The sequence below is a fragment of the Trachurus trachurus genome, assembly GCF_905171665.1.
Source record: "Trachurus trachurus genome assembly, chromosome: 10".
Taxonomy (NCBI): Eukaryota; Metazoa; Chordata; class Actinopteri; order Carangiformes; family Carangidae; genus Trachurus; species Trachurus trachurus.
Window position 1 is genome coordinate 15909613 of NC_139894.1, and position 16757 is coordinate 15926369.

Below are 16757 nucleotides of genomic sequence, written 5' to 3' on the forward strand. Positions count from 1 at the left end.
TAATTTTAAACTAGTTTGTCCTGTTTTTTTTTTTAATTTGTCAGTTAACGTTTTGGTCTAGAAGCTGAAATAAAAAATCTCCCAATTTCCCCGAGACCAAAGAGATGTCTTTCAATTAGCTCTCTCTAAAACTCAAAACCTTGCCAGAATCGTTTTAGAATAATATCACAGAAAACTAGCAAACTGTCACGATTCAGAAACTGGAACATATTTAACATTTTGCTTTAAAAAATTACAAACTACAAATCAATTGCCAATTTTTTATTTGTCTGTCGGCTATTTGATTATTTGACCAGTCGTTTCAGCTCCATCACTCTGCTCTGATTTAGTCGGTGCCGTCTGTCCAATAGTTTCTGCTCCCGCTGAGTTTTATTCATAAAGTAATTCAACCTCTCACAGCCCTGCACGTCTATACTCTCCTCTTCTTCCCCCGGCTCTGCTGAGTGTTTCGCTGTCTTTTAACTCACCGTTTTGGTTTCATGGGCGACAACTTAACTGTGTCGGTTCACTCTCACCATTCCTAGAGTGTGTGTTCGGTCACAGCAGGCAGCTGTTTACAGCGAGGGAAAAAAGCCCTCTAAAAGCTCTAAAACCCCACTTTACACCGTGTGCCCAGCACCAAACAGCTGACGCAAAATGGCGACTGGCTGGTGAACACAGTGGAACATTTATCTGCTAAAAAGCCAGATGTTTTTCCCTCACGCGTTGGAGAGCAATGTGAAGTGAAAGAGAGTAAAATGCTGGATTTGATCAGGCGGTAACGACAAACATGACTCCAAATGTGCAGTCAGGCCTCTAAAACACATTTTCACACAGACATGTCACAGCTTCATGGGATGAGAGAGAACATGCCCCCTCAACATCAGTGAATTTTATCATTTTCCCCAGATTTATAAAGAAGTAAAAACTGAAATATCACGTTTAACAGACCCTTTACCGTGATGGATTTTAGCTTAGCCTCTTTCTCTCATGATGTTTCTACACCTTGACTGGAGTCCACCTGTGGTAACTGATTGGTCATGATTTAGCAGGGCACTCATCTGTCTGTATGAAGTCCCACAGCTGGCAACGCATATCAGACCGACCAGGAGGAGGAGGAAGGAGCTTCCTGCAGAGCTCGGAGACACGACTGTGCTGCTGAGCCACAGATCTGGGAGGAAGCTACGAAACATTTTCTTCTGGACTGAAGACTCCCCACAGCGGCATCCATAATTTCTTAATGGAGGAAGTTTTGAACAAACAGGTCTTTTCCTAAAATTGGCCACTGAGACAACCTAGCAATTTGGGGAGAAGAGCCTTGAGAAGAGACGTGACCAAGAGCCCAATGGTCAGTCTGGCTGAGCTCCAGAGAACCTGTGTGTGTGTGTGTGTGTGTGTGTGTGTGTGTGTGTGTGTGTGTGTGTGTGTGTGTGTGTGTGTGTGTGTGTGTGTGTGTGTGTGTGTGTGTGTGTGAGACTTATGGCTCTTGGGAAACCTCATTGCAGCAGATTTCTTTTTGTTACCTTCCCCAGATCAGTGCCTGAAAACAGTCCTGTGTCTGAGCTCTGCAGGCAGCTCCTTTCTTCCCCAATGCTGTTTTTTGTATTTTGCTGAAATGCATTGGCAGCTGAGAGACCTTATATATAAACAGATGTGCCTGTGCATTTTCAAAATCATTTTAAATCAGCTGAAGTTACCACAGGTGGACGCCGGTCAAACTGTAGAAACATCTCAAAGATCAAGAGAAAATGGAGGAAGCTGAGCTGGACTTGAAGATTCGTGGTAAAGGGTCTGAACTGCCGGCATCAGAGTGATATTTCACTTTTTCCTTTTTATTAATAGATTTACAGGAATTTCTCTGAGATTCTGCCTTCAGTTTGTGATGGTAGCTTCACTGCCGAGGGGAGAAATACCACGGATAGTACAGTTACGGCTCTAACAGCTCTAATACACCAAGACATTTTTATCCAACAATAAAGAGGAGGATCTATGCTTTAATCTCATCCCATTTCAGCATCTTTTATTCCTGCTCAGAAATACAGTAGCCAGGATTTAACTGCTGCCAAGTGAAGAGACCGTAATAACCCAATTTTACCGTCTCTGCGCTGTTTACCAGTTAGATACATAATTGATTTTTAAGATTTTTCACTGATTGCATTTAAAGATCAGCTAAAGCTTCCCTCCCCTCGGATACAGTGGAGGCCGCTGAGCCACCGAGGAAGAAAGAAACTCACTCTCACTCAAGGTCATTGAGTTTTTCTTCTTGGCACTTTTTAAAATGAGGGTGACACTTCAGTTTTATACCCTGTTACCGGATTTTAACATTATGTGCCATAACATCTTAAAAGCAGTGATATTGACTGACAGAGTGGGTTTTTTTTTTTTAAATCGCAGCCGCCAATAAGCAAACACAAAAACTCCAAAACAGTCATAAATGTTTGAACAGTCCATCAAGTCTCTCCCGTCAAATGAAACATGTCAGTATGACATGTTAGCGCTGATGTTTTGAGCATCAGTGGGTGTGTGTTGTATTTTTGGATGTTCATCTCTCCAAAAAAAACAAAATACGAAAAAAAAAACCCCCAACCCACAACACTGTTTCCTTCCCCAACGAGACTATGGCTGGAATTTGATTGTTTTGAAGAACGTGAAATGTGTGACAGCTCGAGATGACACACAAACTAAGAATAGTGTTTTCTTTACCAACTCCACCAACCATCGTCTTTACTGCCTGCATCTGTTTGTGCGGCCGTTTTCAACCTTCAAACATGTGCTCCTCGCTCTTTCCTACCCACATATTACAGAAGTAGCCCATGTTAAATTATGGATAAAAGACTTGGTTGAAATTACTTTAAATGTTAATTGGTTTAGATTTTTCTCACTTGGACTCTTGGAGACTTTTCTAAAACATCCCACTCAGTTTTACATCTCTGTTCTTTCTTGTATTTCTTTCTCTCTCTCTCTCTCTCCACATTTAATGTTCTCTAGTCTTCTTGTTTCTGATTTCATCACCTTCTGCATTAGCACAATATAAAGGCAAATGTATGCCTGGCTCGCATCTGTCAGCCCACTCACACTTATCACAACTCCTCTCTTTGTCTACTTCCCTACTTTTATTTGTGCAATTTGATTTTATACCACGTTGTATTTCTGGTTCACATAATTTTCAAAGGCTTATACGATACTTTTGAACAACATAAAAGAAACCTTGCACATTGGTGCATCAGTAAATGTGTTAGCCCGAAAAAAGGACGATTCTACATTACTTGCGTTTGTTATATTTTGATGCTAATACTTTCATGTTTTATGCATGGCGCTTATAACTTGCAACGCGGTATTTCTACACTGCGGTAAAAATATCCAAATACTTCCATAAACTGTACAAAGAATAGATCTATCGCCTCCGTTCAGAAAAGCAGCGAATCCTCAAATTTGAAGAGCTGGGATCTGCAAACTGTGTGGGAGTTGTGTTTTGTTAATTAACTTGAACGATTCAACTCTGGTTCTTTTCTGTTTTTTTTTTTTTTTTGTTTAATTTAGTATAATTTCAGCAGCAGGTGCGAGTCTAACATCTGAGCCCAGCATTAGTATGCGTTTGTCTCCGGTATTGCATATCATATGATATGAGTCTCAGACTGTTTTGCATCATTTCTGTCTCATAGAATACACTTTGAAGTTCTCTCCGATCGCTGTGGTGCTGATGGTGTGTGCTGTGATGAATCATTTAGACATCTGTCTGTTAAATGTGGCTCTGGCTCTGGCTGACTAGGTGGGTGTGAGCTCGCAGGCAGACTGTAGCTGTCGCCGCGTCAGGGGCAATGAGGTGAGATGGGTTGTAAACCGAGTGCTCAACCAAGCAAAAACAAAGCCATATGTTTGTCTAGAGGTGCCTCCTTTTTGGACTGTTTGGGATGTCATTGTTGTCGGGGCAGCGTGTTGTGTATACGCTCGTCTCTCTCCGTTTCCCGCGTGCCATCAAACACCAGAGAGTGTGTGTAGCAAACAGTAAATAAATGGCAGACGGCAGCAGCTCTGCTCTAGGCGATGGCCCCGGCCCTTTAATCTTAGCCAACCTCTCCTCCTCTGGTTTTTTTTCCTTCTCCCCCCGCTGTCTCTGACTAACCACCCTTGACAGAGGAAGTGCAGAGAGGTAGGCTGCCTGTCGGCTGCGGGGCAAATTTAAACAAACGAGAGAAATAAAAGAAGGAATGAAAGACAAAAAACAGAAAGTGACAGCTTTGGTACAGGAGAGTAATTACAGGCTGGAGTGAAATTAGCACAAGTGAATGGAGGGAAAGAATAGAAAGAGAGAGAGAGGGGGGGGGGGGAGTGAGGGAGAGGCATCAGCAGAAGAATAAAGAAAATAGGAGAGTGGCTGGGGCACTTTTCCTTCAGCAGCAGGTTATGAGCGTCTGTGTGAGCTGAGGGAAAACGCTGAGCATTGTTTCCAGAACTTAACAGGTGTAACAAATTCAGGGAGGTAGTCATTTGCAGAGGCGGCTGCTGCCTATGCACTCACTTGTTTGGTATAATAGAAATATGAGAAGTTGCCCAACAGTGAGTGCAAGCAGAATGCGTGTGTTTGAAATGTAGAGTAAGCGAGGGAGGAGGAGATGAAAGAGCAAGGGTAGATGAAGAGCTGGATGCTGTCTACTACACTGGTTATCCCTCTGTGGGTTTTTTTTTTTCCTTAAAAGTCTCTCTGAACTGGAGAGAAATTCCCCACTGAAACTTTTAAATGAATTTCTTTTTTGTGGCTGAGTGTGTGCATTTGTCTTAATACATCCTGTAAATACGTCCTGTAAATCAAGCATAAAGCAGTGAGAATAAGTGCTTGTGTTTTGACAAATAGCCTCAATTCCAATTAATAGGACCATTAAAGCTCGGAGGGAGAGGCCGACGGGTGCATTCAGGAGCTGCTGCAGTCCACTCTTAGAAGCATCACCCACGCTTACTACGACTCTTGACACCCACCCCCCAATCCCATCCATTCCCATCGCGTCAAGACTTCTCTTTCTTTCTGCATTAAAGGCAGACAACACGACAGCACACTCAAGGATCACTGCGAGAGGATCTGGGCTGATGGGGCCGCCGGCGTAATTGTGATAAATGACGGCCTCTCAGTCAGTCAGTGTGTCGCTCTCTCTCAAGCAAAGTGCAAACGCTTCTCTGCCTTGAATCTGTGGGGAAGCTTCCATCCGCTTCGCCAGTGCGGCGTGAGCGAAAACATGAAAACATGCAATTTTCTCTGACTGCAGAACGCGAGCTGATTGACTTTAATATAGTGGCAGTTTTGTGAGCGTGTGAGGCCGTTATTTGTCTCTATGGCCTGTTAGCTTTGAATAATTTGGATGGACTGCTATTGGGTTTTTGGTTTTGTTTTGTTTTTTCCCAATGTGTGGACGACAGGCTGCCAATAAGGCTCCTACATAATGGCCAATGAACTGTCAACACCAGACAAGTATGAAACACTTTATTAGTTTGCACTCTGTCCTGGAGGTGTAGCTGACAACAGCTGTGGAATAACTTCACGGTATACACATGGCATATGTCCAAGTTCCGCATGGTACACGTAAAGTGTACACGCCTCTTAACCACCCAGAGGCTCGTAGCTCCATGAGGAAACAAGGCACTTGACTGTACTGTACATCCTCTACACCTGCTCGCTGTGCCCCCCCCACCATCCCATGATCCCATGACACCCAAATACTACAACAACACCCACATTGTAACAAGTTTGTCAATGAAAAGCCTTCATCCATAATTCATACGGGATTTAAAAAGTTAACTCTCATCTAAAGTGGGGGGAAAAAGGGGGATTTGATGGTAGGACAGGCAGCTGTCCCCAGGAAACTGTACAGACAAGTACAGATGACAAAAGACGACAAAACATGAATTTTGAATGTGTTTTCAGACCGTAAAGGGATTACTTACATTGGTATTCTGTCTTTGTAAACAGTGCAGTAAAATAGACCTGTAGTCCACGATACCACAGGATGCGAAACGCTTATTGCCGCTCTCACAGCCCCGACCATCGGAAGATTTAATTTATGGAAACAGTTGGCATCTTAAATTATGCACATTTTGTTGTGGTAAGATCTCTGCTGGATTGATTTTTGAACAGCAGCAGTTCTTCTGAAACCTATGTGAGGATACAGTGCACGTCTCTGAAAATCTTGACCCAGTTAACTGATGCTCAAATTCGGCTTTTCAAACCAAATAAAAGATGTCATGGTACCAGGAACAACAGGCTTGGCAGGGACGGTCGACCAAGAGACCCATGAGCCTGCAGCTTTTCTCTCCAACCACACGGCACAGTGACTGCTTCCTCTGATTACCATTTTCTGCCTGACAATGGGAACTAATAAGTGAAATCTGCCAGAGTTACCTTTTTGGTTGTGATGAGAGTCTGGCACCGCCGCTGCCTACGTCTCACAGAGGTCGCGAGAGAAAACTCATGAGGTTATAAACAACATCTGTATGCTACACAAACCTCTTAGTTTTCTGATTCCTCTGTAACCTCTCCGTTTTTTTTTATATTGGAGGAAAAACAAGATGACTTCATGTCTTCAGGCCTCTAAAAGCTGAGGAAACAAATCAGGGGTCACAGCAAGACTTTGAGGGTTACAAGCCAAACATGGTTGAGAACCACTGGCTAAGAGTCTACATTGAAATATTGGAGCACAGTATGGAGCGAGTTTCACTGCGAGATGGCTTTTAAATCTTGTCTCTATGGTACTGAAGAAGAAAAAAAACATCCCTCGTCTGTATTAAAGTTTCCTCTGCAAAAGTTCCCTGTGAAGTATCAGAGAAAATACACTCTGAAGTGACACAGTTAATTTTTTTGGCATCTCGATGGCACAAGAGCGTCGATCAAATTTCCTCCCCCCCCTGACAAAACCACACGAACAAGAATCAAATTAAACAAATACGTCAACCACAGAGGAGCGTTCCTGTTCCTCGTCCTCTACGCAATTTCAATATATTCAGATTTAGGACAAGAAATCAAAACTTTAAGTTATAAAATGTCAGAAAACAGAACAACAAAAGTGACAACATCGAGATGGTTTGTGGAGGACAGGATCCAGTAAATTGTGGCAGTTGTGGCAGTTGTGCCCAGATTAAACAAGAACAAACACCAGACTCCATTTTCCATTTCTGGAATATTCTTTACACACTGATAGATGTGTTCACAGTGTTCAATTTAAAAATACGCTCCCACAAATCACAGCAATGCATTTTTTTTTTTTTTTTTTTAGTTATTCTTAGCACAACAAAATGTGCAGAAAGCCGAGCTTGCCAAATGCATTTCCACAGCTCTGCATCATTCCCCCTCCACCGTTGTACTGAAATTCAATACAACTTATCTGTCTGGATGTGATACTGGCTTGGCTGGTTTTCAGTGTGGGTGTGTGTGGACATGTGTTTGTGCATGCGTTTTCAAACTGTGCGCGACTCTCTCTCTAGAGTTCGTGGGAGATGAAAGAGGGTCCTAAGGGCGTCTCTGCGGGCTCCAGGCTGACATGGGAGAGCGTGTGGCTCTGGGAGCGAGTCAGTGTGTGATAATGAGAGGGAGGGGCTTTCCCCTGCGTCGGGCCCTCTCCCTGCTCGCAGCTCTGGCTCGGCAGCGCGGACTCTCCTGGTTCGGCTCCAGCCGCGGCTCCGGCCCCCGCGGCGGCTCGCTCCTGCTTGTGTCGCTCCCAGGCCGAGCTCAGCTTCACGGCCAGCGCCAGCAGGTTCTTCCCCAGGAACACGGTGGACACGCGGGGGTCCATGTACCACAGCATGCCCGTGCCCCTCAGCGCCAGCGTGAAGATGTTGATGGTGACCAAGCTGAGCCACGGGTACAGAGCCTCCTTACGGGGGCCCCTCTGCCCCGGCAGGCCGGCGGCCCCCAGCTCGGTGAGCGCCACGCACGGCAGCAGCAGCAGGAGAGCGTAGCAGTAGAAGAAGACCAGGCCCTCGGCCCAGATGGGCAGCTTCTGCTCCGTGACCCCCACAGCCCCTGCCCCCGCCCCCGCCATCCCGCCCTGCACCTCCCACAGCCCGGCCTGCAGGTCCAGCACGTCCAGCAGGTCCACGACCACCCACAGCAGCCGGCCCCGCACCTCCTGCTTCCTGCGCGCGGGGGTCATGTGGTCGGCGCCCGTGAGGATGAGGAAGAGCGAGGGCAGGCAGATGGACAGCAGCAGCGTGAGGGTCTTCCTGGCCAGCGGGTCGGGCGGCCGCCGCTCCTGCCGGTAGTTGTGGCAGACGAAGAAGAGCTTGAGCTGGAGCAGCGACAGGAACAGGAACCAGAGCGCGTTGGCGAAGCCGCGGCGCGGGGACCGCAGCTCGGACACCACGCCGGCCGACACGAAGCGCAGCGCGAGCAGGAAGCCCACGTCGCCTAGCAACACCACCGCGCACTGCCAGACGCTGGGCCCCGCGTGGCCGTGAGCTCCCAGCATGCTCTGCTCCAGCAGGTAGAGGTCCACCACCGCCATCGTGCTCACCGTGACCAGGGTTGATACGCACACCTGGGGCGTGGGCACCATGCCTGAAACAGAGGAGGGGGAGGGGGGAGAGGGGGGCGTGTTACATGAGCAGAATCCAAACTCGGCCCGTCAGTCCACTCGTCGCTGCCATCTGTTCCCACTAACTGACAAATTCTCAGGATAAGAAAATGTTGGGCTGTTTTTTCGCAGCACAAATTTTAAAGGACAATTCCAGGCGACTTCAACTCGGGGGTGTACATTTTAGGTCTAAAAGAAGGAATCTGAAGTTTTTCAGTTTAATCGCTCCTGTTTTGCGGTAGTTGTGTCTGTCCCCGCATCGCCATGGCAGCAATGAATGGGAGCGGATGCAAGTTCCGCTGCTTAGGCTGTTTACATCCCTCAAAGCCGCAATTTTTTTCCACAGACAGCGTCAGATGGCTACTCACATGCACCGAGAAATTTGTTTACTTCAAGCAAGCCGACATGTTTGTAAAACTAGATCTAATTCAAAGTCTCCCGGAGTCTCACGCGAGACCCAAGTTGCCGTGCTGGTGTATTCAGGTGCAGTGGGAGCTACCGTTTGTGTCAAACACAGGAATATCAACTCTTGACTTGCTTCAAGTGTACTTTTTTTTTCCACAGACAGCGTCAGGTGGCCACTCAAACATGCGCCGAGAAGTTTTTTTTTTAGCTTTCCCACTGCACGTGAACACGCCAAGCACGGCAACTGGGTCTTGCGCGAGACTCCGGGAGACTTTGAATTAGATCTAGTTTTACAAACATGTGGGCTTGCTTGAAGTAAATACTTTTCTCGGTGCATGTGAGTAGCCATCTGACGCTGTCTGTGGAAAAAAAATGCGGCTTTGAGGGATGTAAACAGCCTAAGCAGCGGAACTTGCATCCGCTCCCATTCATTTCTGCCGTGGCGATGCGGGGACAGACACAACTACCGCAAAACAGGGGCGATTAAACTGAAAATCTTCAGATTCCTTCTTTTAGACCTAAAATGTTAAATACACCCCCGAGTTGAATTCGCCCGGAATTGTCCTTTAAAACCTAATGTAAAATAGTTTGATGCTTGTTGCTATGGTTAGAGACAGTGGCTGCCGAGTTAGCAGCACGCGCCCCTTCATCTTCGGCCAGCTCTACATCTACCCTGGCTGCTCAAGCTGAGAAGACTGTTAAATTGTTTTCTTCTCCTTCTTTTTTTAAACTTTGCAGCCCTTTGAATTAAACAGTGTTCATATTCTATAAAGGTTTTAACAAATGCTCCTTTTTGATTCTGAGATTTCCCCTAAACTCTCTACTGTCCTTTTTTTCCTCCTGCTTATTGTTGTTGTTTCTTCTCCGCCTGTTTTTTTTTTTTTTTTGTACTCGGCTCATTCATTATTAATTAATTGTTCAGGCGCAGCTAGGTGCCCTGTCAAAGGCTTTTCTTTGCTGCCGTAGTCTGCCATGTTTATTCTCATACTGTGCTGCAGACTTTAATCACTGAAAACTCCCCTCTCGTTTCAGATGAATATTGATAACTTGCTATTTGTTTAGAGACATGTTCGACTCTGTGTACACACTGTGTGCGAATGGGCGAGCGCATGCAGGCAATGCTAATTTGGCCTCCATTATCATTTTCTGTTGTTGTTGTGGTTCACATCCCAGCCACAGACGGTATAAACCTCAGTATTGATCTTCTGCATGAGGGATGATCATTGACAAGTACAGTGTAATGGAGCCGACGTCTCTTTGTCGTATTTAGCTGAAACGCACACAACAACACACAGAACCACTGGACTGTCTGTTGTCTGCTCGGCGCCACTCGGGGGCTGTCAACCCTTCAGCTGGATCGATGACATTATAATATAAAATCATTACCAGCTCAGATGTGTCGTAATGGCAACACTTGAGCGTGATCGAGCGAGAGATTGTCGGCGTGATTGCGGCCTCTGAGAAAAGTCTTGCCAGTGAAAAATGTATATTGATGTCTTGCCGATGGAAGACACATCGCTTCTCTCACTGTAAGACTAACAGGAGCTCGGCCATCTCCTCTGTGCTGTCTGAATCAGTGAAGAGGGGCTGAGTAACTCCACCGGGTAAAAAAAGAAAAGGGGGGGGGGGGTTTGAGATTGTGAGAGTGAGTGTGGAGAATGAGCATGAGCATAGGACTGCAACTGAAAGATTAATAGGCCTTTTGGCTGCCTACATGCCTAATAAAGTGTTACTGTATGATGGTAATAGTTCATAAATAAGCTCAGGGGGAGAGAGGGTGAAAGTGATGAAGAGAAGAAGACGCAAATGCAGATAGAAAGTGACTTCCACCCACTTATAGAAAGTCATGCATTTCATGAGCCGGCTCGGCCTGGATGAATCTGAATGCATTCATCACCGTGGGTATTGAAATATCACAGACATTAGGGTTTGTTCTGAAACAGATGAATCAAAGAGATGAGGAAAGGAACGATCTCCACTGATTAATCCGCTCGGAGCCATGGTGGGAGGACAGGCCTGGATCATGCCAGCATTCGCAATATCTGGTAGTCTGCGAAGCCTTTTGTCTCACCGCACACTGCAACTTGATTATCATTCCCTGAAAAATTGAACGAATTTTTTTCCTCCAAGCTGCAGATTGAGAGGATATTGGAATTTGAATTTGGTTTTTCTTTCTCTGGGAGCAAGCCCACTATGCAAGAGGGAGGGGGGGGGAAGGGGGAGTGGATGGAGAGAAGTTTGTAAGCCACAGATGCAGCTGGATTTTTGTTTCCTCCCCGAGGAGGTCGTGCCTCTTAAGTTATTCCACCTGCGCCTTAAATTTCACCCAGGAAATCTCCCCTGTCAGCCTGTGTTTGTGTTTTGACTCCCTGTCAGCGCGGTGTAATTTATTCTGCCCTGAGTGAGGGACGTGGGATGACAGCCCGCGTGTCCACTCAGCTCATCAATAATGACTAAATTCATCATTCCCCCTGTCTGCCGAGTGACACCGCTGTTGACAAGGTGAAGCAACCCATTTCTCTGTAAAGCATGAGTAATGACATGTAATAGTGTGCAGGTGACAGATTGGTTCATTTCTATTTTCTCTTATTGCCTTCAGCTTTTCTTTTTTTTTTTTTTTTTTTTACCCCAAATGGAAATGGTTAAAAAAAGAGAGACACCCCCCCCCCCTCTCTTCTCTTTCTGTGTTTTTTTGCACACTAGCTCCCCCATGCATGTGCACTAGTGTCCAAGTAATCATCCAAAAAAAGAAACACAAAAGCTGCCAATTTCTGAGCAACACACACACTCTCAGTGACAGGGACAGAACAAGGGGTGGCGTGCTTGCCACTTGGATTTGTTTTCTAACAATATTGGGTGATTTCCAGATGGACACAAATCCCCATAGAGCCATGATTAATATGTCTACACCCAACTCATCTCTACAAATAACCACCACCACAACCACCACCACCGTCATCATTGCATCAAAGAGGGCGAAGCTCCTTCACAAGTTGTCACAGGTGGCACTGGAGCACCAAGGGCACCAGGACAGGGTCTCTGCTATTGTGTGCAAACTAATTAATTAATGGAGAAGCAGGCGCCAGTGTGCAATCCCATGATAATGCGCTGCTGAATAAATCCCCCCCCTTCCTCTCCAGACTTAAAAAGCCACATGACTGAAACATCTGTTGATTGATCAGGTCGCAGTGTCGCCTCAGGATCTTGTTGATACACTTTGCACGAGTTTCTAGTTATTATTTATTAATAATATTTATGTATGTATTTTCCCTTGAAATGTTCTTATAATTATCTGGCCCAGCATGCACTGCTGCTGTGCGTCCTATGGCAATTTAATAATCCCTATTAAACTTCTTCTCTGCAACACCTGTTTCATAACTGCCCCATTATCCTAACAGCAGGTGTTGTAGGTTTTTCCTCATCCGTGCATGGCGTGCTAGTAAAAGTGAAGCTGTAGTTACCCAAACCATTCGTCTCGCACTTGGGCTCGATGCTCCTGGCTTGATTTACAGCAGGTAATGTGTTTATTTCCCACCCCCTCCTCCTCCTCCAAGTAGAAAGCGCTGTCGGTGTCCAATAAAGTCTCTCTTTATTGTCGCTGATGAGCCGGGGCTTCGGTGATAAAGTCAGATCCTCACAGTCCGGGTGTCTGTAGTACAGGCTACACAGTCAGGCTCCAGGGATGAGGCTCATCGAGAGGCTGCACGAAGAGGGGAAGTCATCGCCACCGCCACACCGAGCAGCAGACCCGAGTTTGTAGTCCGCAAAAAAAAAACAAAAAAAAAAACCCGGCTCATACTTATCAAGATTTGCTCCTCCGTGCAGATCCGGCATGGCAGGTTATAGAGCTCCGTCCTCCCTCTCTGCTGATCGCTGCAGAGGCTCGATCTGGATCTAGATCTGGATCAGGATCAGGATCTGTCACCTCCCGCAGTGTCGGGGTCTGCCGTTGTCGGTCGTTATCTTCGCAGCCCCACACGGCTCTGCCCCCGCTGCTGCTGCTGCCACCGCTGCTCCTCCTGCCGCCGCCTCCTCCTCCTGTGACTGCCGCCGCTCGGTCAGGCTCCGGCTGTGCGGGAGCAGCCCGGAGCAGCGAGGGAGGGCGAAAAGTCGGTCAGAAGTGGAGCAGAAGCGACATCGACGCGGATCCGATGAAAGTGGAGAGACTGCAGACCCGAGAAGATGGAGCATGCATGAGCCGAGGGGGAGACGGAGCGGTGCAACAGCGAAGAGCAGGAGGAGGAGGAGGAGGAGGAAGGAGGTGGTGGAGGAGGAGGAGAGGACGAGGGAGGAAACTCACTCAGTCGCTCACGCTGTCCGAGTTTGGTTGTGGTGTTAATTTGTAAGCAGGCTACGTGCTCCAGTCCAGACCTCCCACCCTCTTCAGTTTCTCCTCCTCCTCTCCTCCAACAGCAGCTGTGGAAGTTTAGCTGGAAGAAGATGCTATGAATATTTCAGAGCACCCAGTTACAGTATACTCATTGGTTATGGTAATCATGATGTTGCCACTTGCAGAAGATTATGGTTGCATTGTTAGGGAGCATTAGGCAGATACCTTCTTTTTTTTTTATTTTTTACCCTTTTTCCTTCTTCTGAAACAGGAGCGGGGGAAGTGGAGCGAAAGCTGCTTGTAGCCTGTAGACACATTTAGAGCTCAGAAGGCAGATGTTACAACTTTAATTAGCCCTCCTTCTGTCTACTTACTGTCTTAGTCACACAAGGAAATCATCCCTGTGTTGTAGATTAACTCATTACAGCTGGCTTACTGCATGCTAAAACACAAGGATTGGGGAAAGGATTCTGGGACGTAGATCTGGTCCAAAAATGAATCTCTTTTGGAAATGGTTTCAAAAAAAAAAAAGAGCCGGCTGTCATTCTCCATTCGAGAAAATTCAATTTCAGCTCCTTTGTCAGCCACAGATGCAATTTTGAGGAATTTCACAGGCATCACCTTGTCCTCAAGGTCCTGCTTCTCCATGTGAATCTGAAGGCACTTCAGTCTGCACCTTCACCAAAAGAATCCAGGTCCTCGGCTGCCTTCGTTTGTTGTGGCTCTCAGTGTTGCTGGGTTCATTTTAAAGTGAGAGGTTTAATCAAGCTGGTGAGAGAGGGGATGGAGAGCCATCTTTCTTGTCAGATTCAGCTCTGCGCTCCGCTGGCTTCCAACAGAAGAGATTTTCCATTTTCTTCACTTCAGCAAGGTTTTTCCTTTTTTTTTTTTGTTCTTCTTCAGCCCTCTTTTTCTTTCTGCTGACTTTCTGTCACCCCTCTCCACATGTTTATCCCATCTACTCCTCCATCCTGCTGCTTTCACCCTATTTTCCTTCTTTTTCTTTTTTTTGTTCCCTGTGGGTGTGGTTGAAGGTCACTCTGCACACTGGCTCACGTTCAGAGTGGAGAGAAAGAGAGAGAGGGCGATGCAGAGGAAAAAAAAGGACAGAGGGGGAACGGTGACAATAGCACAGGAGTGCGAGGGGCAGCTGGTTGTGCAGGCTGTCTACCGTTACTGTGCAGTCATCACTTTTTTTTCCGCATCAGACATGATTGAGGAAGTTTTGGAAGGACGTGTGGGGTTACCGTCTGTGAATGCTAACGGCGTCAACACTGAGCCGTGCTCCACATCAACATCACACCTGAGGCTGACCTCCACAAACACGGAGGACTCCACCTGTCTCTTCCTCTTTGCTCTCACTCTGTGTCGCCTCTGTCGGGCGCGAGGCTCCGCTGTTTTATTATTGAACTACTGAAACACTGTCCGGCTCGTGACGAATCGAATAACAATACATTCAATGCAGGAGAAAAAGGAACATTGTTCTTTTTTTAACATTCAAAATCCTTCTTTTGTTGTCGGATTATGGCACCAACATTACCCACAATGCAACTCAGCTGTTAACAGTCGGTGTTCAGATTCAGGTGTGTTGTGCTAGTGCTGTAGGAGCAGCCTGCAGAGGTCTGGTAAACTCACTTATTTCTAACAGATTTAGACATTTGTAGTCGTCAGACCACCTGAGGCCTGGAGTTACATCAGTTTATCAGACTTTGCAGCTGCTTCGACACCTGTAAACACACTTTCATGTGTATAAACGGTGGAGTATTTAAGTGGACTTTTTGGTGTTTGACATTCACTCTGAGCACCTCACAAACCTAAAACATCACTATCAGTTGTTGTGGAGTCTGACTTTATTCAAGCTCCTGATTCGCTCTGCTTTTTTTTTTTTTGGTGCATCTCTCCTTCACTTGTCAGCGTATCTTGCGATTTTTGAGTCATCTCCGTGGAGCGTGGAGCCTCAGCTGCCTGCTGTTTCCAGCTCCTGTGTTTCTTTTTGCAGCCTCCACACGTGATTAATCATGTGAAGTGGCAAAAAGCACAACTGTCAGGCCTGTGAAGGGGACCTAATGGAGTCGAAAATGGGATGTTGTGTCGCGATGCTATCCATTCTTGCTTCACCGTGGCCCGTGCTCGGTCGTTTTTGCTTCCACTGTGCCCTCGAACGACGAATTCCTCTTCCTGTGCCAGTTATAGAAAGTGAAGGCTGTGTCTGTTTTTAAGCAAAGACCCAGTCAGCACAAAAAAAAAAAAAGGCTGCTGAGAAGTTTTGGCTTGTTGTGGCTGTTATAAAGACGAGTCCCTGAGTTTGGTTCCTGCTGTCAGTTCTGCACTCGTGCTCGTTTGAGCAGCTCCTCAGTTCTTTTTATATTGGCCTCAGCACAGTTCACTGGAGACCGGGGTGAAAATTGTTTTCATTTTCCACTTTTAAGACTAATCCACTGATTTCAGGGTAGAAAATCAAGTGAACTGCATGTCCAGCGTGAACTCCATTTACTTCGTGGCGTCTGCTGTGTCTGACTGTCTCGGTTCGACCCAAACTGACCCGTCACTCAGCCTCTCGCTCTCCGTCACCCCCCCTCTGCAGCTCAGGGGTTCAACATGAAACCTAATCAGCTGTACGACACTACAATGGGGGCTGGCTGTGATAAAATGCCGACACCGGAGCAGATTAAATGAACAGGGTAATGAAGGTAATGAATGAGAGTGTTTCACACTGAAGAGTTTAATTAACCTCGCCTCCCGCCAGCCTCTCTCCACTGTAACACCTTTGTCACCGTGTCGCAGCCCTCCCTCCGTGTCGACCACCTAGTGGCAATTTGTCCGCTGGCCTTGTGTGCCAGGGGCAATTAATTCTGCCTCCTGCCCCAAGGCCTTATCCTGCGCCTGTGTCCTTTATCTCCATGTTTGCCACGCTTCCATAAGCACAGCGCTTCTCTTGACCTACACTCCCTCTCTTTCCCATCTCCTTCCATCTCCTCCACGCTCTCTCTTCCTCACTTTCATTTCTTTTTTTTTCTTTCTCTCAGATGCAGAAACACCTGCGACCGACCACACAGCGAACACTTCCCCACCGTCAGCAGTCCCTAGCAGCTTAATATGCACACACATCCACTCTTCAACTGATGGTCTTGTAGTCTTGTCAGGATGAAATGAGGCCCAAGTATTCATACATAAACATTGACACACACACACACAAACAAACACAAACACACACATGCACAGTCAGCCATATTCATGAGGACCTCCCGTGGCCTTCTCCGCACTCCTCTGCTGTTGTTCACCTTGGTCAAACAAACCCGCTGTCATTGTGACCAAGATCACTGGCCACATCCTGACAACTTTAATACACCTCTTCCCCCATCCCTGTCTCTTCCCCTTTCCCTCTCACACACACTCCCACTCACACACACATGCCATCACTATCCTGCCACACCAGTGCTACATCTTGTTAAAAAGAGTTAGTGAAGCTGAAAGGCCAATCACATTAG

At 46.6% G+C, this 16757-nt stretch overlaps 2 protein-coding genes across 3 annotated transcripts in view; one reads left to right on the top strand and one right to left on the bottom strand.

Annotated features, from left to right (window-relative positions):
* mrpl11 (mitochondrial ribosomal protein L11) overlaps positions 1 to 16757 on the top strand; it is a 42528-nt gene that overhangs the window by 15399 nt on the left and 10372 nt on the right. The gene's annotated exons all lie outside the window — the stretch shown is intronic.
* Positions 7443 to 12441, bottom strand: tmem265 (transmembrane protein 265; the record flags this gene model as incomplete). Its single annotated transcript, XM_083980715.1, has 2 exons — positions 12401 to 12441; positions 7443 to 8518 (listed from the first exon to the last, which is right to left on the bottom strand). Exon 2 carries the CDS (start codon positions 8514 to 8516, stop codon positions 7443 to 7445), a length of 1074 nt encoding a protein of 357 aa, XP_083836841.1. The 5' UTR covers positions 8517 to 8518; positions 12401 to 12441.